This window comes from Anoplolepis gracilipes, chromosome 7 (assembly GCF_047496725.1).
Source record: "Anoplolepis gracilipes chromosome 7, ASM4749672v1, whole genome shotgun sequence".
Classification (NCBI taxonomy): Eukaryota; Metazoa; Arthropoda; class Insecta; order Hymenoptera; family Formicidae; genus Anoplolepis; species Anoplolepis gracilipes.
The window spans coordinates 1,538,435-1,564,034 of record NC_132976.1 but is presented as its reverse complement, the minus strand read 5'-3'; the positions used below and the strand labels follow the sequence as shown (position 1 = coordinate 1,564,034).

Sequence of the window (25,600 nt, the reverse complement as noted above, 5' to 3'; positions counted from 1 at the left end):
TAATATATATTATTATTACTAATTTTCTCCACAGATAATCATGTTGAACATATACGACGGCATGCTTTTTCTGACAGAAATACTATTTATTATTTCGAAAGTTTTTTATTTTATTTATGAGAGCATATTTGCAATATTTATTCCAAAGACAAAAAAAAGCGTAGCTGATGAAATTGTTTTGGTACGTATGCAATTCATAATATATGCATAATATTTATATACAAAATATATTATAAATTTTTATACAATTTTAAGAATTATTATACAATTAAAATAAATATATTATAATTTAACATATATATAAAATTCATAAAATATTCACAATATAGATAGCAGATATTTTTTTTTGTTTTTGTAATAATATAAAATATTTACTTCTAAATATTTTATATTACCATAATGTTCGTAAATATGTTAATAAATTTAATTTAACAAAATATATCATTATGTTTTATAAATTATTCCATCAAACATAACAAGTCAACAAACTTTTTTGTCTCACTTCAGATACTTTTTTAAAATAATTTAAACCTAGTTAACATCAAGTTTTTCTTCTTTAAATACAAAATAATTAAAGATGAAACTAGATTTGTTAGTTGTTTTTATTTGTATATTTTAAAATATAACCTTGAAAACTCAAAAAAAAAGTTGTTAAAGTTGTTACTTATTTATTTTTTAAATTAGATAAAAATTTGTAATCTATAACTTTATAATAATATATAATTCACATGATGCAGTCTAAATACATATATATACATATACATATTTCGACAGATAACAGGTGCGGGTCACGGTATCGGGAAGGAATTAGCGATTGGTTATGCATCGTTAGGAGCAACAGTGATATGTTGGGATATCAATGAAGAAACCAACAAACAAACGATGAACGAGATTAAAATGATGGGGACAAACACTGTATACGCTTATCAGTAAATCAATGTTACTTAATTTCATAGAATAACAAAAATAACGTAGAATTAATCACATATGTCTAACTATTGTCAACGCTGATTAAAAACTTGATCGAAATTTTTTATAGATGCAACGTAGCAGATAGGCACGAAGTCTTTAGAGTAGCTGAAAAAGTGAGAAAAGAAGTCGGCGATGTTACTATTCTAGTCAATAATGCCGGTATAATATTTCTTAAGAAATTCCTAGATCAAAGCGTCGATGAGATTACACGAGTTATAGATGTCAATATAATGTCGCATTATTGGGTAAGTGATATATTTGAGCTATACATGTACAAAGTAGCTAAGAAATATGTATATAAAATAATTGGCAATTTATATTATTCTTAGAAACAGAGAACGCACTGATTTATTTACATTCACAATTAAAGCAAACTTAAGAAATTAAACAAGTATACATACACACACGCACGCACGCATACTTAATAAGCTTCCGCAAAATATTCTCAATACAATCACTTTTAGACATTGCAAGCATTCCTACCAAGTATGATCGAAAAGAATCGCGGTCATGTCGTAGCGGTCTCATCAGTAGCGGCATTTTACGGCGCTACACATGGTACGGTTTATTGTCCCTCAAAATCCGCGGTTAAAGGTAATTCAATCGATATATTATAATTTTACTTATTAATATATATGTATAGTTACATATGTATAATTTTACATATGTATGATTAATATTTATTGTAAATTGACACACATTATATGGATATATTCAAGATGTAAAAATAAATACAATTACAGAGCATGTTTCTGTAATAATTTCCTCATGTGTGTATTACAGCACTTATGGAAGCTGTTTTTGATGAATTGCGTACATATAGCGAAAGAAAATCCTTGATTAAATTCACTACCGTTTATCCAGTTCTAGTACTTACTGGATTTGTCAAAAAGCCAAGAATAAGGTAGGTTTATTTAACGAAATTGAATTGTAATTAATATTTCATGATAGCGATAATGTGTGAATTTATAAAATTATAAAACTCATACATTTTATTAATTATTAATCAGCATATTTGATAAAAAACTGGTGGCTTTTACTGCATAGAATTTACATTAAACACACACACATCCAAAATATTATGTAAAATATAAAAATAATAAGATATTTTTATAATAGTTATTGTTGATAAATAATTTTATTTTATTTATTAATATAGATTTTCAAATATAATGCAGCTTACACCGCAGAAAGCAGCTTCATTAATAATCGATGCACAAAGACAAAATTTTAAAGAAAGAACTATACCTTCACATTGGCTGGCGCTATTATATTTAATAAGGTAAACCGCGTAAATAAAAATTCTATTATTAATGCACATAATATATTTTCAAATAAATCACTACATATGCTGATAAGCTGCAAAGCGATTCATAAATCACCAATAAATGTGAATAAATGCTAATAAATGCTATGCTTATATTATTTCCGTTTGTATATTTTCTAGAATAAAACTAATATTTTAATTTCAGAATTTTACCCAACAAGGCATCATTTTGCATATATGATTTCTTAAGTATCCACTTTGATGCAGACGATTAAAAATAGGATATACCTATATACATTATATACATATATATATATATATATAATATGTATATCTTGAAATATATATTGTATCGCTTAAATTCGTTATTTTGTATTAAAAACAAGAAAAATATTTTTCAATTATATATTTAATAATTATTGTAATCATAATAATTATTATAACTATTATATAATTATATATAACCATTCTATTATTATTTCTCAATATGTAAAATAATTATACTGTATTTTCTTTTATATCAAACTACAGTGGTTGTTTTAACAGAATAAAAAATAATTTTTCCAATAATTCTAGGTATATATGAAATGTTCGAATGTAAAATGTGTCAAATCTACTGTACTGCAAATTTATTAATAATTTGCATAAATGATAAAGTAAAACTTATTAAAGAGAAAATTTTTTCAAATTTTTTTAAATATAGAAAACCGAAATTGTGAAATCTTAAAATTTCAGATATATATTCCTACTGTTTTACTGCGTTTAAATTGCTAATACACACATCTTTAGTTCTATTCCCTAAACATTGTATAATACTTTACCAGAAATTGGAATGTGATCGTCAAGAAATTCGATCTTTGCATTGTTACAAAAGTGGAAACGAACCTATACGTATGTATACACAACTCTAAAACTGAAGCAACAAAGCTCACGAGAGCGATAACTTCACTTCTGGAAATTTGCCAGAGAAAATCAGTAGAGAAAATTACCTTCGCTTTTATCTGCAGACTCGTCTGAACAAAATAAAACAAAATAGTTATTTAAACAAATACACAATAAAGACAATTTCACCGATCGTTCATCGATAACACTGACAAGCAAGATCAAGCTTTCGTGTATAGTTTTTGTAATGTACACTAAGTAAAGTTAAAATAAAGGAAATTCTGCATGCAATTGATAAATTTAATGATTGAGCAAATCAATATAGACATATTTCATTTATAATAGTTAGCGATAAATGAAAACAAAATAAAACTTACGCATGCGTAATATAAATGCATGGTATAAATTATAAGGAAAATATCAACAACTTATATAAACCAGGTGACAATTAGCATTGGCACAGTCAGAGAGTTTCAATTGAGATTTAATCATCAGACTGAAAAGAAATTAATTTATCACGACAGAAGAGTTTTAAATTGCGATTATAATTAGGTAAATAAAATATATTTTATTTATATTTCTGTTTTAGTTTCACGCAATAAATAAATTAAAAAATTTGAAAAATCATGAAAATTTAAAACTGTTTTCTCAAGAAAAATTTCTGTCGGCAATAGACTTCTCTTCTTAAAAAATATTTACTAAAAATTAATACTTTTTTCTTATACAGTTTTCATTTAATTATTTTTATAAATTGATATTTTGATGTTCATAGAAAAATATCTGTAAAAATCATAAAACAATTAAAGCAAAAATCAGTTTATTCAAAATACTTATGTAAAGATACTTGTCTTTAAGTATTGGTATTCATAAAATACATATATATGCATGTATACATTACATTATTCTTCTAATTTTAAGCTGAGTAAGCAAAATTAATTATTCCTTACTTTGCAGCATAACTTTTAATATCAATATTCTGTGAACTTTTTTAACCATTGAATTGCAACCGTAAACTAATGAACCAAAACAAAGATAAATAATAAAGATAATACGTATATATCGTTATTATTAGTATATATTTAATTATGAAACCATACATTGTGTGAGAATTACATCATTAAACGAATTTTTTATGTACATGTTAAGTTATTTGTGGTTAAATATAGAAAGATAAAAATAAGCCAAAAATAATTTTAAGAGTCATGGAAGAATGTATACATAATCACGTTAAAATATGCGTACGTATATACGCCACGTGAAAAATTTTTATATAAATTAATATATTGATAAAATAAATAACTTTTAATCATAAAGTAATTTTTAATCATAAAGAGAAATTTAGCCTTAAATCAATATAAAATAGGACAGTTCTTGTTTCTTTTCTATCTTTGATTTTCAATTATCAATTATCATTAATCAATACAACAAGATATATAATTTTTTTGATTATGTCGCGATGCTCCAGATCGACGCTGTGTTCAAACAATTCAAAACAGATCTTATTGTTAGTGTAATGTGTAATGTATTCCTTCATACATATAGTAATATTATTCAATTATCATGAAAAAATCATGCAAAATTTCCACATTAGAATTTCAATATATTTTAATTTTAAATATTGACGTCAACTGGTAGGAGTTAGAAATAATTTACATCTCTCTTGAACCAAATTTAAAGCTTCCTCTTATATAAAACGTTTGCAACAAAATATTTATATTATGAAGACTTAAATAAGGCTTTTGTAATACGATTCACAATCTGCGACAGTCAAGTCCTTGCGAATTTGTATAAGATGTGCGTAATAACTGAATACTTAAAATATATTTCAGTACTTAATTATTATATATCTTACGAAGCAAGTATGAAAGGTGGTTATTAAAACACGAGTTTTAAAATTATATAAAATAATATAGCTTTCAAATATCGAATCACCTAAGAATCAATATCCTTAAAAATTTGTACTTTATATAAAAACATTACTTAAAGAGAGAGAGAAAGAGAGAGAGAGAGAGAGAGAGCAATTAAATTTTATTTAATGTATGTACATCTTATGTATAAACAGTACAGTCCAAAAGTTTTAAGATAATTTTTTTATAACAATATTATTAGCTGTAAAGATACTATTGACTGTAAAGATTGTGACGCTACATATATAGGACAGACGAAAAGACATTTAAATACACGCATTAAAGAACATAGAAATAATATCAGACCTCATGTTAGCAATCATTCTGTTATCAGCAAGCATAGGACAGATTTTTCACATGAATTTGAATGGCCAACACCCAGTATACTACATCGCGAAAAACATAAGAGAAAAAGAGAAATTGCGGAAATGTTTCATCAAGATGCATGACAATGCGATTAACTTACAGAAGGATACCGATAATTTAAACCCGATTTACAATAACATTATAAAATATTTTTAAATGTTTGCCTTTGCGTCTGTTTGTTATTATACGTGTGACTGTTAGTCGACTTTCTGACGTGTAAGTTTAATGTTCGATCTGTAACACCTTAACCGTCAGCGTCAATCAAGGTATGCTTCACATGTTCTCTTATGCGAGGGAGGACTGTTAATCTTGTTGTTACGAGTGAATTTTTTTCTTCATTTATCTAAACAAGTACATTAAGCTAAACTTCTTTTATAAAAAAATTTTGTAACATATTATTACAGACTTGAAAAGGACCTTAGCCAAAGGTCGAAACGTCATCGATGTCAACCTTTTAATAATAAATTTGATTTGCCAATTTGGTCGCTTAAATAAATTATTGTATAATATTATTAGCGTTATTTACATATCAATACCAAAACTACCTTTTGGTACTCCTTAACAATGTCTGTGTAAAATTTCAGCTTGATACGATCAGCTGATGCAGAGTACAAACGTTTTTTATAAACCTTGTTTGATCGATTACAGTTTCGAAATAAACGCGAAAAGAACAGCGCGAGATGATAAAATTTTGTTTCAAGAAAAATAATTGCCCGACTCATTGCATCAGTATTTCTCTATACTTCTTGCATCATTACGATTATTTGCGAACACTTGGCCTTGAAACGCTTCTTTTTTCATTTTAAGATTATTGATACATTTTAAAACATATAACAGATTGCAATAAACAAGATCTATTAAAAATATTTGTATTCTGTATCAGCTTATTATATCAAGCTACAATTTTACACAGAGGTCACTAAGGAATATCAGAAGCTAGTTTCAGTTGAGATTTAAATAGTGCTAGTAGTTACTGTGCTGTAACAAAAATTATCTTAAAATTTTTAAATTACACTGTACATATTAGTAATATTAAAATATATATATAAAGCATTAATATTATTAGTAAATTCAGTAATATATATATATATATATATAATTATTACTAACTTTTTTTGTAAAATGGTGAAAATATACGATAGCATGTTTTTTCTGGCAGAAATACTATTTCTTATTTTAAAAATTTTTTATTTTATTTGCGAGAACATAGTCAGAATATTTATTCCAACGACAAAAAAAAGCGTAGCTGATGAAATTGTTTTGGTACATACATATAAAATTCAATCTATGTGTATAGAAGATATATTTTTGTACTAATCAAAATATTTAATTCTAAACATTAAAATTAACATAATATTCATTTAAAATATTTAAAATTAATATAATACATAAATAAGTTAACAAATTTATTTTATAAAAACATTATATCTTCTTATAAAGTATTTCATCAAATATAGCAAGTCAATATATAAACTCTTTCTTGTGTTTTACATGTTGTTTCAGATATTCTTTTAAAATAATTTAAAATCAATTAAAGTCATTTGACGATTTATCGTCAAATTATTCTTCTGAATAAAAAAAAATTAAAGATGAAACCAGATTTATTACATTCTTTTTATATATAATATTTTAAAATATATAATTATTTTTCGATAAAAATATTACCAATTTATACTAGTTATTTATTTTTAAAATTGGATAAAGATTTGTAAACATTTACAACATTTATAACATTTGTAATAATATATAATTCTTATGATGCAGCCTAATACTTAATACATATATATTGCGACAGGTAACGGGTGCGGGTCACGGTATCGGGAAGGAATTAGCGATTGGTTATGCATCGTTAGGAGCAACAGTGATATGTTGGGATATCAATGAAGAAACCAACAAACAAACGATGAACGAGATTAAAATGATGGGGACAAACACTGTATACGCTTATCAGTAAATCAATGTTACTTAATTTCATAGAATAACAAAAATAACGTAGAATTAATCACATATGTCTAACTATTGTCAACGCTGATTAAAAACTTGATCGAAATTTTTTATAGATGCAACGTAGCAGATAGGCACGAAGTCTTTAGAGTAGCTGAAAAAGTGAGAAAAGAAGTCGGCGATGTTACTATTCTAGTCAATAATGCCGGTATAATATTTCTTAAGAAATTCCTAGATCAAAGCGTCGATGAGATTACACGAGTTATAGATGTCAATATAATGTCGCATTATTGGGTAAGTGATATATTTGAGCTATACATGTACAAAGTAGCTAAGAAATATGTATATAAAATAATTGGCAATTTATATTATTCTTAGAAACAGAGAACGCACTGATTTATTTACATTCACAATTAAAGCAAACTTAAGAAATTAAACAAGTATACATACACACACGCACGCACGCATACTTAATAAGCTTCCGCAAAATATTCTCAATACAATCACTTTTAGACATTGCAAGCATTCCTACCAAGTATGATCGAAAAGAATCGCGGTCATGTCGTAGCGGTCTCATCAGTAGCGGCATTTTACGGCGCTACACATGGTACGGTTTATTGTCCCTCAAAATCCGCGGTTAAAGGTAATTCAATCGATATATTATAATTTTACTTATTAATATATATGTATAGTTACATATGTATAATTTTACATATGTATGATTAATATTTATTGTAAATTGACACACATTATATGGATATATTCAAGATGTAAAAATAAATACAATTACAGAGCATGTTTCTGTAATAATTTCCTCATGTGTGTATTACAGCACTTATGGAAGCTGTTTTCGATGAATTGCGTACATATAGCGAAAGAAAATCCTTGATTAAATTCACTACCGTTTATCCAGTTCTAGTACTTACTGGATTTGCCAAAAAGCCAAGAATGAGGTAGGTTTATTTAACGAAATTGAATTGTAATTAATATTTCATGATAGCGATAATGTGTGAATTTATAAAATTATAAAACTCATACATTTTATTAATTATTAATCAACATATTTGATAAAAAACTGGTGGCTTTTACTGAATAGAATTTACATTAAACACACACACATCCAAAATATTATGTAAAATATAAAAATAATAAGATATTTTTATAATAGTTATTGTTGATAAATAATTTTATTTTATTTATTAATATAGATTTTCAAATATAATGCAGCTTACACCGCAGAAAGCAGCTTCATTAATAATCGATGCACAAAGACAAAATTTTAAAGAAAGAACTATACCTTCACATTGGCTGGCGCTATTATATTTAATAAGGTAAACCGCGTAAATAAAAATTCTATTATTAATGCACATAATATATTTTCAAATAAATCACTACATATGCTGATAAGCTGCAAAGCGATTCATAAATCACCAATAAATGTGAATAAATGCTAATAAATGCTATGCTTATATTATTTCCGTTTGTATATTTTCTAGAATAAAACTAAAACTAATATTTTAATTTCAGAATTTTACCCAACAAGGCATCATTTTGCATATATGATTTCTTAAGTATCCACTTTGATGCAGACGATTAAAAATAGGATATACCTATATACATTATATACATATATATATATATATATATATATATATATATATATAATATGTATATCTTGAAATATATATTGTATCGCTTGAATTTGTTATTTCGTATTAAAAACAAGAAAAATATTTTTCAATTATATATTTAATAATTATTGTAATCATAATAATTATTATAACTATTATATAATTATATATAACCATTCTATTATTATTTCTCAATATGTAAAATAATTATACTGTATTTTCTTTTATATCAAACTACAGTGGTTGTTTTAACAGAATAAAAAATAATTTCTCCAATAATTCTAGGTATATATGAAATGTTCGAGTGTAAAATGTGTCAAATCTACTGTACTGCAAATTTATTAATAATTTGCATAAATGATAAAGTAAAACTTATTAAAGAGAAAATTTTTTCAAATTTTTTTAAATATAGAAAACCGAAATTGTGAAATCTTAAAATTTCTAGTATATATTCCTACTGTTTTACTGCGTTTAAATTGCTAATACACACATCAAATTTAGTTCATTACAAATTTGTCATTAATTTGCATAAAAGATAAAAGAAGGACTAATTAAATCATGCACAAGCAACATTTCATATTTAGATTAGAGTAGTTCTAGATTAAAATTTTAGATTTGTATTCAGGTTATTAAAATATCAGTAAGTAAACAAATTTTTTATCAATTGTACATTCTAATTAACAATTGATTTAATAAATCTAATTAAATAATTGATGTTCTTACTGTTAATAAATGCGAACAATTCAAATAAACTGCCGTTTACACAAAGTTTCATGCATTTTCATTTGTTATAATGATACTAACAATAAGATTTCGAAGAATCGTGAGAATATATCGAAGAAAACATTAATACATATATGGAAAAATTTTGCAATCATTAAAATAATAGATAAAATACAAAAACATGATTTACTTAAATCACATTAAACTACATTAAAGGTATCTACTCAAATCTTGTAAAAAAATTCCCTGATTCTCCAAGTAATTTTGTTTAAAATTCCAGTAAAGAGAATATTTTCAAAATTTTTTAATACAACTTTCTCTAAAATAAATTTTCTTATTACATATATTTTCTAATGTTTTTTATTCATACAAAAGAAAAACATAGATCCTCTTAAGTTTCAAGTACTAAATTTATAAATGTACTAAAAAACTGAATAACTCTTCTAAAATAAGCATTTTCTCTTATATAATATTTTCATTCCTTTATGATTAAAAATTACAAAAAATATATATTTCATATTCAATATTATATCAAAAACATTAAATATATAAACAGAAATATATATGTGCACAATTAATTTATTATAGACGAGCGAAGATACAAGCGTCTTACCTCGGTACTTACATGTCCGGCATCTCAATTTAATTTGTTTAATATATTAATAATTTTTACGTATAGAACATTTTGTATAATTATTGTAGAATTTTCAAACGCTTAATCTGATTCAAAAATACTGAAAAAATCGTCAATAAACAAAGTAAGCAGCGCGAACTTAGCATCTCGGTTTGTTCTGAGCCATTTTTTTTATTTAACAGCCAGAAATATTTATTTAATCTTTAATCTATCAAGAATTTTAGAACTATTAAAAATAAAACCAGATCATTCTCAACAATTAATGCGTTTCCATAAAGGGAGACGCCAATTTCATACAAACGGCTGACTGTTCACAATTGAAAGTAGAATTATCAAAAAGAGAATTTTTGAAAAAATTTCCTGAATTCTAATAAAATTCCATGAAACTTCCCTGGTTTTCCTAGATACAAAAGAAATCCCTGAAAATTCCAGGTTTTCTATGTTTTTTCAAAGAGTAGACATCCTGATATTATAACTAATATCTCTCACTTTGTTCTGTATTATTTTCTTTCATACCTTTTTCTCATTAAATATTCTTATTCACTCTTAATATAAATTCGTTTTTAAAGTGGGTGCTTAAAATCAAATCAAATATTATCACTGTACTTTTCTCGCGATGCAAGAGAAATTAAAAATTTAATAGGTGTAAAAAATACATATTAAAAAGTAAAATCTTATTTTAATTTATTTTATAGTTTTCGTGTAACATTTATGCAAAATAAAAAGATAAAGCAAAGCTTGAGTAATAAAATTCAGCCAAGCTACTTGAAAAATTCATAGAGAAATCGATACGCATAATTATGCGAATTCTATTAACTGCGATTATTCCCAATATTAATATGTAACTTTTTATCTAAATTATTGTCTTATATACATTATTATGATATTATGATATTTTCATGTTAAAAATATCTTGATATTTTTGTATCTTTGATTTTCTAATTAACTTTATCTTTTAAAAAATATTTAAAATGTTTTATTTAACAACAACATAATCTCACTTATACAGAAGCCTAATTTTATTAATATAATTTCATAAAAATACGAAAAATATTTAAATTTTATTATAACTAGTTATATATTTTAAAACTTCATAAAAAAAACATAACATCTACTATAAATTTTTTATATATTGTAGCTCAATAGTATGCATATCAATATTTTGAAGAAAATATAAAATAATGCCATCGTATCGCGATAATACAATCACCAGAAATTTCAATTCGATTGGATCTAAAAAAATAAGTAGCTCGATAAAAATCTGCAGCAATAATTCAAGGTAGAACAAAAAGACTTGTCAAGGATCCTGGAATCATTAACATTTAAAATCGACCGGATTTAAAACGGTGATGACTCAATAACTTGGATAAGAATCTGGTACAACAAAAGATTTCGCCGAGACCAGTGAGGTCAAGATTTTATTGTACTGGTGAATTGTCAAGACGATAATTTTGAGGATAGAGGGGAGGGGGGTTGCGGTCCTGTATTCTCGCTGCGATGTCGCTTGTGCGATGTAATAAAAAGATCATCTCCGAGATGACATGAGACCATGAAAGGAGAGTCTTTTGAATAACAACAGCAGAGATCCGTTATCAAGCAAGCATATTGTTGACAATTCGTTCTTCTGACTGCTATAAGTGTTTATGCGTTCTCATTCGATATTAAAGTTTTCTGTGTTTCTTAATAGTGTTTTAATTATCCTACGTGTTTGAGTGTCGGTTGTAGCGCGCACATTCGATATCGATAGTAATCTAATAATAATATATATTACTAATAATAATAATATTATCATTAATAATAGATATTATTATTATTTACTTTATCTCCAGAGAATAATGGTGAAAATATACGTAATATATAAATATAAAAAACTATTATTTCAATTTTTTATATATTTTACATATTTATAATAATTTTTTATAATTATATACGAAGTTCAAAATTAACATATGTAAATATCTTAATATATTCATTTTATGAAAACATATTAATTTTTGCTTTATACATTATTCCATCAAATAATTCCATCAAAAATCGCTTTCTTACATCGTTTCAGATATTCTTTTAAAATTATTTATAGTTACTTTACTATCATCAAATCTTTCCTATTACAAACAAAAAATAATTAAAAATAAAACAAGGTTTCTTCTTTTTTGTTTATTTTAAAATATAATTATTTTTCAAGAAATTGATAAAGAAATTATTAAATTATTTATTTTTTTTAATTTATTATTTTATTTTATTTAAAAGTGTGTAAATTATATAATTGATGATAACGTATAATTCACGCGATGCGGTATAATGTGTAAAATACATATATTTTGTATGTGTGTGACAGATAACAGGTGCAGGTCACGGAATCGGGAAGGAATTAGCGATTGGTTAGGGGTATCGTTAGGAGCCACAGTGATATTTGGATATCAATGAAGAAATCAACAAGCAAACGATGAACGAGATTAAAATGATGGGGAAAAACTCTGTACACGCTTATCAGTAAACCAATTTTATTTAATGTCATGGAATAACAAATTATTCGAATACTTTACGCGCATATAATTAACCACACATATCTAACTGTTGTCAATGCTGATTAAAAATTTGGTCGGAATTTTTATAGATGCAACGTAGCAGACAGAAACGAAGTCTTTAGAGTAGCTGAAAAAGTGAGAACAGAAGTCGGCGATGTTACTATTCTAATCGATAATGCCGGTATAATATTTCTTAAGAAAGACCTAGATCAAAGCGTCGATGAGATTACACGAGTTACAGATGTCAATATAATGTCGCATTATTGGGTAAGTGATATATTTGAGATATACATGTACAAAGTAGCTAAGAAATATGTATATACAATAATTGGCAACTTATATTATTCTTAGAAACAGAGAACGCACTAAAAATTTATTTACATTCACAATTAAAGCAAATTTAAGAGACCAAACAAGTACACATATACACACGCACGCGCTTATTATTTAATAAGCTTCCGCAAGATATTCTCAATACAATCACTTTTAGACATTACAAGCATTCCTACCAAGTATGATCGAAAAAAATCGCGGTCATGTCGTAGCGGTCTCATCAGTAGCGGCATTTTACAGCGGTACATATGGTACGGTTTATTGTCCCTCAAAATTCGCGGTTAAAGGTAATTCAATCTATATATTATAATTTTATTTATTAATATATATATATCTACATATGTATAGTCTTATATATGTATGATTAATATTTATTGTAAGTGGACACACATTATATGCATTCAAAGTGTAAAAGTAAATACAATTACAGAGCATGTTTCTGTAATAATTTCCTCATATGTGTATTACAGCACTTATGGAAGCTGTCATCGATCAATTGAGTACAGATAGTAGAGAAATTTTCTTCATTAAATTCACTACCGTTTATCCAGTTCTACTTACTGGATTTGCCAAAAAGTCAAAAATGAGGTAAGTTTATAACGATGTAAAGTGGATAAATTATGATTAATATTTCGTAATAGCAATGTGTAAAAAGTTAAAAAAATATTCATATATTTTATAAATTAGCATATTTGATAAAAAAGCAATGCTTTTTTATTATTTTAGATCCTATATGCACACACGTACTTTCAAAACATTATGTATTAAATAAGATGTTTTTATAATATTTTTTATATAATATCAATGATAAATAGTTTTATTAATCAATAATACAGATTTCCAAGTATAATGGCAAGGTTGACACCACAAAAAGCAGCTTCATTAATAAAAATCGATGTACAATGACAACACTTTCAAGAAAAAAGTATACTTTCACAACGGCTGCCAATATTATATTTAATAACGTAAACTGCGTAAATAAAAATTTTATCATTAATTCACATAATATATTATTAAATCACTGTATGTGCTTATAAGCTGCATTCATAAATCATTAATAAATGTCAATAATTGTTAATTATTGGTTATAACATATGATTATATTATTTCCATTTGCATATTCTCTAAAATAAAAAATAGTATTTTAATTTTAGAATTTTACCCTACAAAGCATTAAATTGAGTATATAATTTCGTAGATATCGGCATTGAGATAGAAGATTAAGAGATATAAAAAAAAATATGGGTTTACATATATTATTATGTTTATATCTTATGATATATTGTATTGAATTTATTTTGTATTAAAAACGAGAAAAATATTTTTGAACTATATATATATATATATAATAATTGTTGTAATCATAATAATTATTGTAACTATATTACATAATTATATATAATCATTCTATTATTATTTTCCAATATAAAATAATTATACTGCATTATCTTTTATATTAAACTACAGTAGTTGTTTAGCAGAATAAAAAATATTTTCTTTAATAATCCTATATATATATATATATATATATATATATATATATATATATATGTGTGTATATACATATATATGTATATGTATAGAAAATGTTTGAGTATAAATGAGTATAAAATATGTCAAATCTATTCCACTGAAAATTTATCGATAATTTGCATAAAAAGTAAAGTAAAGCTTATTAAAATATTTGTAAATAAAATTTCATATTTAGATTAGAGTAATGCTAGAGTGGAATAATTATCAGGTTATCAAAATATTATATCAATAATTAAACAATTTTTTTATCTATTGTACATTCTGATTAAGGAATAATTGATTTTCTCACAATTAATAAACGCGAACAATAATAATTCAAATGACTCGCTGCTCAGTTTATACATTTTAATTTATTATAAAGATATTAATAATAAATTTCTGAAGAATCGTGAGAATATATTGAAGAAAAAATTAATACATTCTCTCTCTCTCTCTCTCTCTCTCTCTTTCTCTACATATATAGATAAATTTTGTAATCAATCGTTTAATTATAAATTAATTTATATTATATTTATATTAATTAAACAATTATAACAAATTTCGATATATCTATCATTAACAATTTTGATTCTGTATATGCATACCAACACAAGTACGCATTATGCAAATTTTAATCGCGAATTCTTCTTAATGTTAATGTATAACATTAATTGTTGTCTAAATTATTGTCTTAAATTGTTGTGATATTATAATAGTTTTATGTTAAAAACACTTGTCAATATTTTGATATTTCCATGTTTTCGTTTTTCATCAACTTTGACTTAAAAAGAAAGTTTTTATTTAATAACAACACAATCTCACTTATACACACAGGTATATTTTTATTATATACCTATATATTTTAAATCTTGAGAAAAATGTTATGTATGTCTACTATTAATTTTATATGATGTATATTGTAGCTCAACAATAAATGATCAACTATTTCACATTGGAAATATACATATACCGTAATACATGTGTATTAATAATTTATTATTAATAGCATTTTTCAGTATTAATAATAAAGTTAAGACTTTACTATAATCATTACAAATTGCATTGTTGTGTTTTAATCTAATGTAATAACAATAATAATTATGCTAATATAATGTAAAAAAATATTCTAATTTTGCAATGTATAAATCTCTGTTGACATATATTAAGTAAGTAAGTAAGTAAGTGAATTTAGAAATGAATACCTAAATTTAAAAATTCATTCTTATTCATCTTATAAACATATAATTATAATATCATATCGAGGACATCTTGAGATATTTTGATGATTCTATTTTGGAATTTGGAGTGAATCTTAAGATATGTATGAATTTATTTTTACCAAATGATACAAATTACAATAACAATGTAAAAAAAGAGAATTTTCTTTTTTTCTTTATGTTACTAATAATATAATCAAGAGGTAATTCAAAAAGAAATAGAAATGTCATAAATAAATAAAATTAAATAAAAAATGAGATATAGAGATGTAGTGTTATATTAATTATATGTGTATTTTATATACATATATATACATATATATATATATATATATATATATATATATATAAAATTTTTAATATGTATTCTCTATATAAATAAATAAAAATATTAATCAGTGCAGTCAGATTTTATTGTGCATTAGTTTATGAAGAGATTGTTTCTTGACACAGTGAATAATATTTCTATCAAATATAATTAGAAAGAAATCATAATATAAAAAGCAATATTATTATTAAGAGGGTTTCCTACTTCTCAATTCTTTATTTCGAAATTCAGTTTTTATTAAGTATTCATAAATGATATTAGCATGTATGAATTGCTTATTAAGTACGCATCCATAACAATATAACTCAAACAAAAATATTTTCACTATTTTAATTTGTTTCGCTATCTTTTATAGTTTTTAAGTACGTTAATTGAAAAAATAATATTTTTAGGAAAATCTCTTTATAAAATTGATATTTGTTATTTCAACTATGACAAATTATGTACTCAACATCACGTATTGTACTATTAGAATCCAGAACAAGACTTTGAAAATACATGAAAAAAATTGAAATTACAGTACTTTAAAATTTTTTATACGCATTTTTAGTGTTATTCCTTAAATATTTTACTTTAACAACAATTCAAATGGGACCAATCTAGAGACGTCAGCAATACCATCATCATAACAGAAGTGTAAAAACGTATGTGTGTATGTGTGTGTAAGACGTACACCAACCTGAGATTAAAAGCAATTCCTACGAGAGCGACAGTTCATTTCTGGACATTCGCCAGACAGTACCAACGTAGAAACCTTCACCTTCGCTTTTACGAAGACGAACACCTAGCTTCGTGTGAATAGAATAGAAACAAATAGTTATTTAAACGACAAAGTACACAACAAAGGACAACCTCCAGTTAACGGATCGATCGTCCTGAGCACTGTAATCACGTATATATAGCCGAGCTTATCATAATCGTCTTCGTCAGTTCTTGCTTTTGTTCGTACAAAGAAACACGTTTGAGTTCTAAACATCAACAGTCATAAAAATTTTGTAAGTATTATTCTAATGAAATATAATTAAAGTGTCACGATACTCGTCGAAAGTTTAAATATTGGTATCCGTTCAATTTTCACGATTTCTCTTTGCAAAATAGTCAGTGTTATAGCACTCGAGCCTAAAGAGAAAAAGCAAAATATCTCTATAAAAATCTACTTTATAAACATAAAATATTCTAAAAGAAGAGATACATTTTATATTTCATATATATATATATATATATATATATATATATATATATATATATATATATATATGTTTTATATTGTAAATAATTATGTAAAGTGTATGTAAATTTAGATTCAATACACAATAGGAAAATATTTATTAAAATAAATTATCCTAAAATTTCCCTATTATGCATTGAGTCTTAAAAAATATTGATCGTTTTTACCTTAATTTTAAATCATTGTTTCTTTTTGTCTTTGTTCCGTGTAGCTACAAAATTCATTTAACTTTCGATATATGTGTTTTGTAAAATAATCTAAACATTGCAAATTTTTACTTTAATCTTTCCAGTGTCCTTCAAATATAACGGTTATTTAAAACGGTGTTTCAAATTAAATTCTTTCACTTTATTTTGAAGACCATTTCATAGTCAACAGATTATTTTAGTGAAAGACAAAGAAAGATTCAAATAGTTCCCTATTTTTTAAAAATAAAATCAGATATAATTATATATCATATTTTATATAAAAATCCATATTAAGAAATCAATAATTTTCGAGATATTTTATAATTTATTTCGATTTATTTATTTTAATTATATAATTATGTAATATTAAATATCTTGTATCTTCAGTGTTTCAAATTAAACTCACTCTTTCGTTATAATATTCAATAAATTGTTTATAGAATAATAAGTAGAATTGTGATTAATAATCATATGTTCATACAAAAATAGCATCGACAATGTGCAGTTTTAAAATAAGCATATTTTTAAAAATAAAATATAAATAAATGAGTGTAAGATATGGAGAGCTGTAGTTTTAACATTTAAAAAAATTAAAATTAAGAATATAAAAAAAGTACATAAAGTTTATTACAGATATAATATCATAAAAATATATTAAAGGCGTATTGAAATAAGACAAAGAAATTATGAAATAATATAAAAAAGCGGACATTTTGGCTTGATTTTTCAGCGCATTAACATGACAAAAAAATAAAACCAAATGAAATAAAAAACAAACAAGTTATTCGCAAACATAAATCATCCGACAAAGTCAAAACGCTTTATTCACCTTTTGAATTATAATGAGGCTAATTTTTATTAATATGTCGGTAATCGTATCGAACATATAATTCGCTAAATTCTAATTCAAAATAAAATTATATAAATTATATGTTTTTGTGTGTGTGTATATTAATTTATCAATTTCATTACTTTTTGCATATTAAAATATTAAAATTATTGAGAAATAATTAATATATAGTTTAAACAAAATATTATATATTTTATACGTAATATTTCAAAATAAATTGTGAAATATCTTGTAACTATTTAAAAAATTATTGATTTCTTAATATGAATTTTTATATAAACTTATATATTTTTAAAATATAATTAATAAAGTATTATTTATATAAGTATATTTATATATATTTCACGTATTTTACGATAACGTCACATTCTTCTTTTCTTTCTTTCTAATCAATTACTTTGTCCTTGATCTTTTCTGGCCGGATATGTAAATAAACTACATAAAAAGAAAAAAATTTAGAAGGCTTAAGAAAAGAATTAATAGAGTCATACAGCCATCCAGACAAACAAAATATTTTACAAACAAGTCTGACAAATAATAGTATGTGTAAACTATTTTATAAAACTTAGAAATATTCAAAGTTATTTTTTACAAAACTTCTAATAATATACGTATCTTTATTTGTGTATGTGTGAAAGATTTATAAATTACAAAATTAAATGCCAAAAGAACATTAAATTTCAATGTACGTTTTTAAAAACAATTTAATATATCGTTCAAAGAATATACTTTATCGCAGCTTCTAACGTTTATATGTTGTTAATTAGTCTTTAATTAGTCATAACCAAGTACGAGAAAATTATTAATTTTTCAGTGCACCATGATACCCAAGATCATGCATATTCTGGCAAACACATTACAACTTTTTTTGCTAATTCTTTACTACATATATGAGGACATATATTACAAGTTATTTAAAGTAGGAAAAAAGAGCGTGCTTGGCGAGATTGTTTTGGTACGTAAAAAATTTATACCTGTAGATGCATTAAAAATTCGCATAATCAAAGAAATGAAAGATATCAATTTTTAAAAACTTGAAATTGACAAAAAAGGACAATGCAAAAATATTGCAACGTGAACATATATTTTTAGTCTCATTTCTCTATACTTATATATTATATGCAATAGATAACAGGTACGGGACACGGTATAGGAAAAGAGTTGGCGATTCAGTACGCGCAGTTGGGTGCAACAGTTGTAGGTTTAGATGTGAATCAGGAATTAAATGAGAAGACGGCACAAGAGATTATGGAACTAACGACATATCCGATGTATACGTATCAGTATGTTACTTTTTTGTATAAAAGCCTTACTTGTTTCTTACATATTTTAATCAAAGAATCTGATCATTACTTTTTATATGTATAATAGTTAAAAATTTTTTAACTTGGTAGAATATGAAAGACAAGGTCTTTTGCTATATGACAAATATTCCAATTATTACTAACAACATGTCATTAGATGATATGACGATAAAATGTTACATCACTACTAATTGTATAACAATTAATCACTCAATATAAACTAAAAGGCTGAGTTAGTAGAATAAATGCTGTTATATCATATTTTTTACATATTTTCATTTACATATGATATATATGCATATATGTATATAATAATGTTGTATGATTGATAATAATCAAAATTTAACCTCTCTACAGATGTGATGTATCCAATAGAGAACAAGTTTTTGAAGTAACCAAAAAAGTGAAGCAAGAAGTCGGTGACGTCACTATTTTAATTAACAATGCTGGTATAATGCCTTGCTACTCATTTCTAAATTATACAAATAATCAGATCAGGCGACTTTTTGACATTAATATAATAGGATATATTTGGGTAAGAAATTAAATTATAATGATTATGATAAGTTAAAAGTATGAATATTAAATTAGCTTTCCGTTTCTGAAAGAATAATAATATTATTTTTATTTTATATTTTTCGGTTACACAAATATAATTATAGTACTCCAGAATGACACAAAATTTAATTCAATCATTGCTTATATTAAAAATACAAAAAATTTATACGGCCATAATATATATATATATATATATATATATATATATATGCGTCCCCGCAAACTATTAATTTAGTATTCGATATACTATTATATGATATACTATATGATATAGTATTCGATTATTTGCAGATAACACAAGCATTTTTACCAAGCATGATTAAAAAAAATCGAGGTCATATCGTTGCAATTTCATCGATAACAGGACTTGTAGGAACTCCTAATTTAGTGCCTTATAGCGCTACGAAATATGCAGTTAAAGGTAAATTTTTTTTATGATTTCATACTAGAGATGTTGTAATTATTTTTTTTTCTTCAATAATTTTACTCGAAATAATTGACTCAACTTGAAAAAACGTTACTTTTTTAAACGTTTTTATTTTTTAGGCTTTATGGAAACACTTAAAGAAGAGTTACGAATATCTAGCAAAGGAAAATCTTTAATCAAATTCTCTACCATATTTCCTTACATGGTAGATACGGGACTTTGCAAAAAGCCCAAAATAAATAAAATGTAATTTTAAGATGAAATTATTACAACAAAATGAGTATATGCAATCGCAAACGCAAATATAAGAAACTCATTTATTTTAAGATAAATAATAAATATTTCTGTTTCACTTTTTTCTTCTAGGTTTTCAAGCATTTTGACATTAAATTCGCCAAAAGACGTAGCTACACAAATAATTAATGCTCAACGGCAAAACATAATTGAATTATCTATACCATCATTTTGGTTATTTGGCATTGCAATTGCTAGGTAAAATGCAATATTTATAGTGATAAATTTGTATGTAAAAAATATATATAGAAGCGTAGATTGCGCAATATTTAGTGCACAAAATTTGTCTTAAAGTCAACAAATTTTAAATATAAGAGTAAAAATTAATTTGCATTATGTGCAGTATGCATAGCAAAAATTCATATATTACATAAATACAATAACTTAAAACATAATTTCACATTCTGCAATTCGATATTATATTTTAAATTATTTTAGATATTAAAACAGGTAGATATTCTTTAATATAATTTAATTTTTTCAGATTATTACCCTACAAAGCACAAGAGAGTATAAAAGACTTTTTTGACACTGGTATTTATCCCGAAGATAGTTAATCGATATGAAAATAGCGCAGTTATAATAATACATCAAATTTTCGAAGATTTATGACAAAAAAGAAAGATATCGTGATAATACAATTATCTCAATTTTTGTACATTATTGCAATACAATAATACAAAAATACAGGTATTTGTATTTTATTTTACTTTTTATTTCATTATATTGCATTTATTTTGTTTTTTGGTGTTTGTTTTATTCGATATTTTATTATTAAATATCATACGTGTATTGTATATATTCTCCATTATTTACAAAAAACTTATTAGTGTTCAAATCATATAAGATAATATAATTACTTTTAAAATACGGAGATAAAATTCCAAGATAATTGAAAGTTATTCCCGCAATGTATACACAGTGGAAAGAGAAATAATGTAAATTTTAAAAATTTTAGATAATAAAAAAATAAAGAATGAATAAAATTCGTTTCTAGTTATTGCAGCAAACACAAGCATTAGCATGCTATTTATAATTTTTATAACAAAACATACATATATATATTTGCAAAGTTTAAACTACACAACAAATGAATATATAAGTTATAATTATCGCTTAACTTAATAAAATATGTTAATATTAGGTATATACATATGTAATCATTTGCATACACGAACAGAAACACACACACACACACATATATGTCAGTTTTTCAAAATTTAAATTGTATTATACATATAAACATATAAAATGCAAGTTATATATTGCACTTACTAAAATCCACGATAATGCATAAATATACAATATATATTGAAAATATTTACTGCTAAGTTGACGAATCGAGTTGTGAAATCTGATTAGGAGAAAAATTTGCAAGACACTCATAACCTCTCGAACCGACTTTTGTACCAGCAATACAGCATGCAAATTTGATAGCCTCTTGTAAAGTTATTTCATCAATAAATTTTGTTCGATTATATTCCACATTTTCTATATTGAGATATTTATCTTTACCTTGTCTGACTACTGTGCTACCACCAATAGTACCATCACATAATTTATTAGTATCATTTGCATAAGTTGGCTTGCCTTTATGTATAAATTCTATTTTACTTTTATTTAAATAATATAAAACACCTGCATTAAATGTATCACCTGCTCCCAAAGTATCGATTACCTTATGTGGTGGGAAAGCTGGAGATTGTACTCTCCCCCCGCATGGAGTACGAGCAATTGCACCTTCCTCTCCCCAAGCACAAATAATAGCTCCTCTAAAAATAATTATCTTTTAAATGTCATATTTCATATATAAATACTAACAAATTATTTGTATTTCTTACCTAAGTCTGACATCCTGGCCAATAGTATGTATTACTTCCTTCATGTTATTGAAACCTTGGTTCTTAGCAAAATCTTTTGCTATAAATGTCACATCAGCATACGACAATAGATCCAGTAATCTGGAACTTGATTTGGGATTTTCTAGCTCCATACTAATCGTAATTGGCATATGTTTCTTACTGAGCTCATGCGTGCTATTTAATGAATTATTATAATTTTCTATATGTTGTATCATAAGCAACATTTGATCTATATTTCTTCCCTAATGACATAAAATGTTTTGTTTCAATTATATAAAAATTTATCTCATTTACATTATAAAACATACTTCAAAGTGAATCCAGCTGTATTCTGCCAAATTTAGTTGTTCAAAGTTCTTTATTGTCAATTCTGGCAAATTTTGATTGTGATATATAATTGTGCGAGTCCCAGTATTTAAACTCAGTATAATAGTTGCAATAGGACAATCAACGCCTTTTAGTATAGGACAGTGAGAATAATCAATTTTATATTTATGTAGATCATTTTGCATAAAATTGTTGTTATGTTCATCTGCGCTTAAACAAGCCAAAAGCTCACAAGACTGTCCTAGCAATGATAATACAGTACAAGTGTTTGATGCATTGCCTCCTCTTTGCCATCTATAATCGATAGATCTGAAAAGTATATTATATTACAATAAAAAATAAAAATAATAAAATAAAAACAATAAGAAATTAAAAATGTGTTTAAATCAGATATTAAAAGACTATAACAATTTTATGTGAATTATTTTTCCAACATAAATAAAAAATTATAATAAACAGTATAATATTGATAAAACTTTCTCCTATGAAAATAGATGCTGCTAATTTACATAAAATAAAACATAACGCTTCCAAAAAAATGCTTATTATTTAAAAGAAAAAAAATAGTATTCTTGCAAAGATCATTAGGTTAAAGTTCAACATAATACCATTTATCTCACATATATAATAGTCATAAATATTGTAAAATTCATTACTACTGTTATTTTTTTGATGCTTTTTTTTTACCTCAAGATAAAAAATCAAAGCAAGTTTTTTGTATTATATATATATATATATGTATATATATATATATATATATATATATATAATACAAAAAACTTGCTTTGATTTTTTATCTTGAGGTAAAAAAAAAAGCATCAAAAAAATAACAGTAGTATGTATCCAGAAAAAATAATAAAATAATTTTTCTCAGAATTTTTTCTCTTAATATTCTTATTAGTAGTTAGTAATATACATCGATTTTTTATAATTATATGAAAAAAAAATCTAACATATTACATAAAAAGAAAAAATATGTTAATATATATTATATTGAAATTTTATGTACATTTAAATGTTGAAATATTACCTGTCTAAAAAAAAAATAGTTGGAAAAAAAATATTCAACGATAATGACCAACATGGAATTTATACACGGTGGTCGGCGGTATATCACAGATACAAAGACGTAACCAACGAAAAATTTTCGTGCGCTTATTCGTGGTAAATTTATTTGAATTGGGCGCGAATAAATGCCATACCTTTGAGTGGAATCCTCCGCCGGGAACTGCTGGCAAGTTTGAACGATGTCAAGACAGGTACGTCCCACACATAAGATCTTCGGCATATTGAATTCCGTTAGGCTGGTGGAATCATCGATGACCTTTTCACGAAAGTCAGTCTCCGGATTCGACGTCATATTAATAATTCAACAGCCAAGAATGTGTGTGTCAAGAATTTCTTTTTTTTCCGAACACTGTACGACAAGAATTTGACGTTACCCACGTGAATATATATGTACACGTTGTTTGCGGCCACCCGTCTGATTTTAATCAATTTTTAGGGCCTGTCCACATAAATTTACATAGATCGTCCAAGAAGAAGTGTATACACTTTAGAGAAGAAGTCAACCAATCGTAAATCTTAAATAAAAAATGCTTGATTTTATTTTTTTTTGTACGTTCATGACTATCGCATGAACCCATGATCCATGATCCTATATGACGTATGTATATAGATATGCATATGATTGCAAATAAATGGAGATTATAGTCTCTTTTTTATCGTCATTTAATTTACATATATATTTTATTTTGATTATACATATGTCATCCCGAGAAAGATCTATCTATTTTATAGTCATATATATATATATATATATATATATATAAATCTGTTTTTTTACTCTCTATTTGTACAGGAAAAATTATTTTCATATTGTTGCTATATATAACAAAATTATTTATGTATAATCATATATATATATATAAAATACTGCATATACGAATGCAAACTTATTTATTTCTTCTAAAAAACAATGTAAAAATAATTCTTAAATAGTTTTTCTTATTATTTTTCTACATATAAATTAATAGAAAATACACATGAAAGAAAGAATACATTATATACACATATTTAATAATATATAATCATATATATTATTTATACATGTTTTTATATGTATATATAAATGTATATATAAATATTCCTTGACATATAAATTAACGAAATTACCATTATTTTAAACAATTATCTCTTGTATGTATGCGTATTAGCAACAATAATATATATTGTCGCGTACGTAATCATTCAAATTTTTGCGCCTACAATTGTCAGAGGAAGTGCGAGGAGTGAGGAGGAGAATAAAGGTTATGAAT

At 24.8% G+C, this 25,600-nt stretch overlaps 5 protein-coding genes across 7 annotated transcripts; 4 read left to right on the top strand and 1 right to left on the bottom strand.

The window, feature by feature from the left end:
• Positions 1 to 32: 32 nt before the first annotated feature.
• LOC140667825 (17-beta-hydroxysteroid dehydrogenase 13-like) lies at positions 33 to 2,549 on the top strand. The gene is made up of 7 exons (XM_072896100.1): positions 33 to 181; positions 775 to 929; positions 1,040 to 1,217; positions 1,437 to 1,566; positions 1,756 to 1,876; positions 2,132 to 2,254; positions 2,445 to 2,549. Exons 1-7 carry the CDS (start codon positions 41 to 43, stop codon positions 2,512 to 2,514), a joined length of 918 nt encoding a protein of 305 aa, XP_072752201.1. The 5' UTR covers positions 33 to 40; the 3' UTR covers positions 2,515 to 2,549.
• Positions 2,550 to 5,594: 3,045 nt separating this feature from the next.
• On the top strand, positions 5,595 to 14,184 carry LOC140668143 (epidermal retinol dehydrogenase 2-like). 3 transcript variants are annotated; one of them, XM_072896834.1, is made up of 6 exons: positions 5,595 to 5,660; positions 12,665 to 12,819; positions 12,944 to 13,121; positions 13,345 to 13,474; positions 13,658 to 13,775; positions 14,024 to 14,184. In XM_072896834.1, the coding sequence occupies exons 2-6, from the start codon at positions 12,773 to 12,775 to the stop codon at positions 14,091 to 14,093; spliced, it is 543 nt and encodes a 180-aa protein (XP_072752935.1). In that variant the 5' UTR covers positions 5,595 to 5,660; positions 12,665 to 12,772; the 3' UTR covers positions 14,094 to 14,184. The 3 variants fall into 3 exon arrangements, with proteins under 3 accessions (XP_072752935.1, XP_072752936.1, XP_072752934.1); XM_072896835.1 differs by lacking the exon at positions 5,595 to 5,660 and adding an exon at positions 11,841 to 12,072; XM_072896833.1 differs by lacking the exon at positions 5,595 to 5,660 and adding an exon at positions 11,841 to 12,164.
• On the top strand, positions 6,359 to 8,970 carry LOC140668142 (17-beta-hydroxysteroid dehydrogenase 13-like). The gene is made up of 8 exons (XM_072896832.1): positions 6,359 to 6,410; positions 6,516 to 6,657; positions 7,190 to 7,344; positions 7,455 to 7,632; positions 7,852 to 7,981; positions 8,171 to 8,291; positions 8,547 to 8,669; positions 8,866 to 8,970. Exons 2-8 carry the CDS (start codon positions 6,517 to 6,519, stop codon positions 8,933 to 8,935), a joined length of 918 nt encoding a protein of 305 aa, XP_072752933.1. The 5' UTR covers positions 6,359 to 6,410; position 6,516; the 3' UTR covers positions 8,936 to 8,970.
• Positions 14,185 to 16,947: 2,763 nt separating the features above from the next.
• On the top strand, positions 16,948 to 22,079 carry LOC140668141 (short-chain dehydrogenase/reductase family 16C member 6-like). Its single transcript, XM_072896831.1, has 8 exons — positions 16,948 to 17,239; positions 19,325 to 19,465; positions 19,639 to 19,793; positions 20,172 to 20,349; positions 20,664 to 20,793; positions 20,919 to 21,045; positions 21,166 to 21,291; positions 21,578 to 22,079. The coding sequence occupies exons 2-8, from the start codon at positions 19,331 to 19,333 to the stop codon at positions 21,648 to 21,650; spliced, it is 924 nt and encodes a 307-aa protein (XP_072752932.1). The 5' UTR covers positions 16,948 to 17,239; positions 19,325 to 19,330; the 3' UTR covers positions 21,651 to 22,079.
• On the bottom strand, positions 19,638 to 25,600 carry LOC140668140 (ketohexokinase). Its single transcript, XM_072896830.1, has 5 exons — positions 25,458 to 25,600; positions 24,485 to 24,865; positions 23,264 to 23,591; positions 22,935 to 23,197; positions 19,638 to 22,865 (listed from the first exon to the last, which is right to left on the bottom strand). Exons 2-5 carry the CDS (start codon positions 24,640 to 24,642, stop codon positions 22,421 to 22,423), a joined length of 1,194 nt encoding a protein of 397 aa, XP_072752931.1. The 5' UTR covers positions 24,643 to 24,865; positions 25,458 to 25,600; the 3' UTR covers positions 19,638 to 22,420.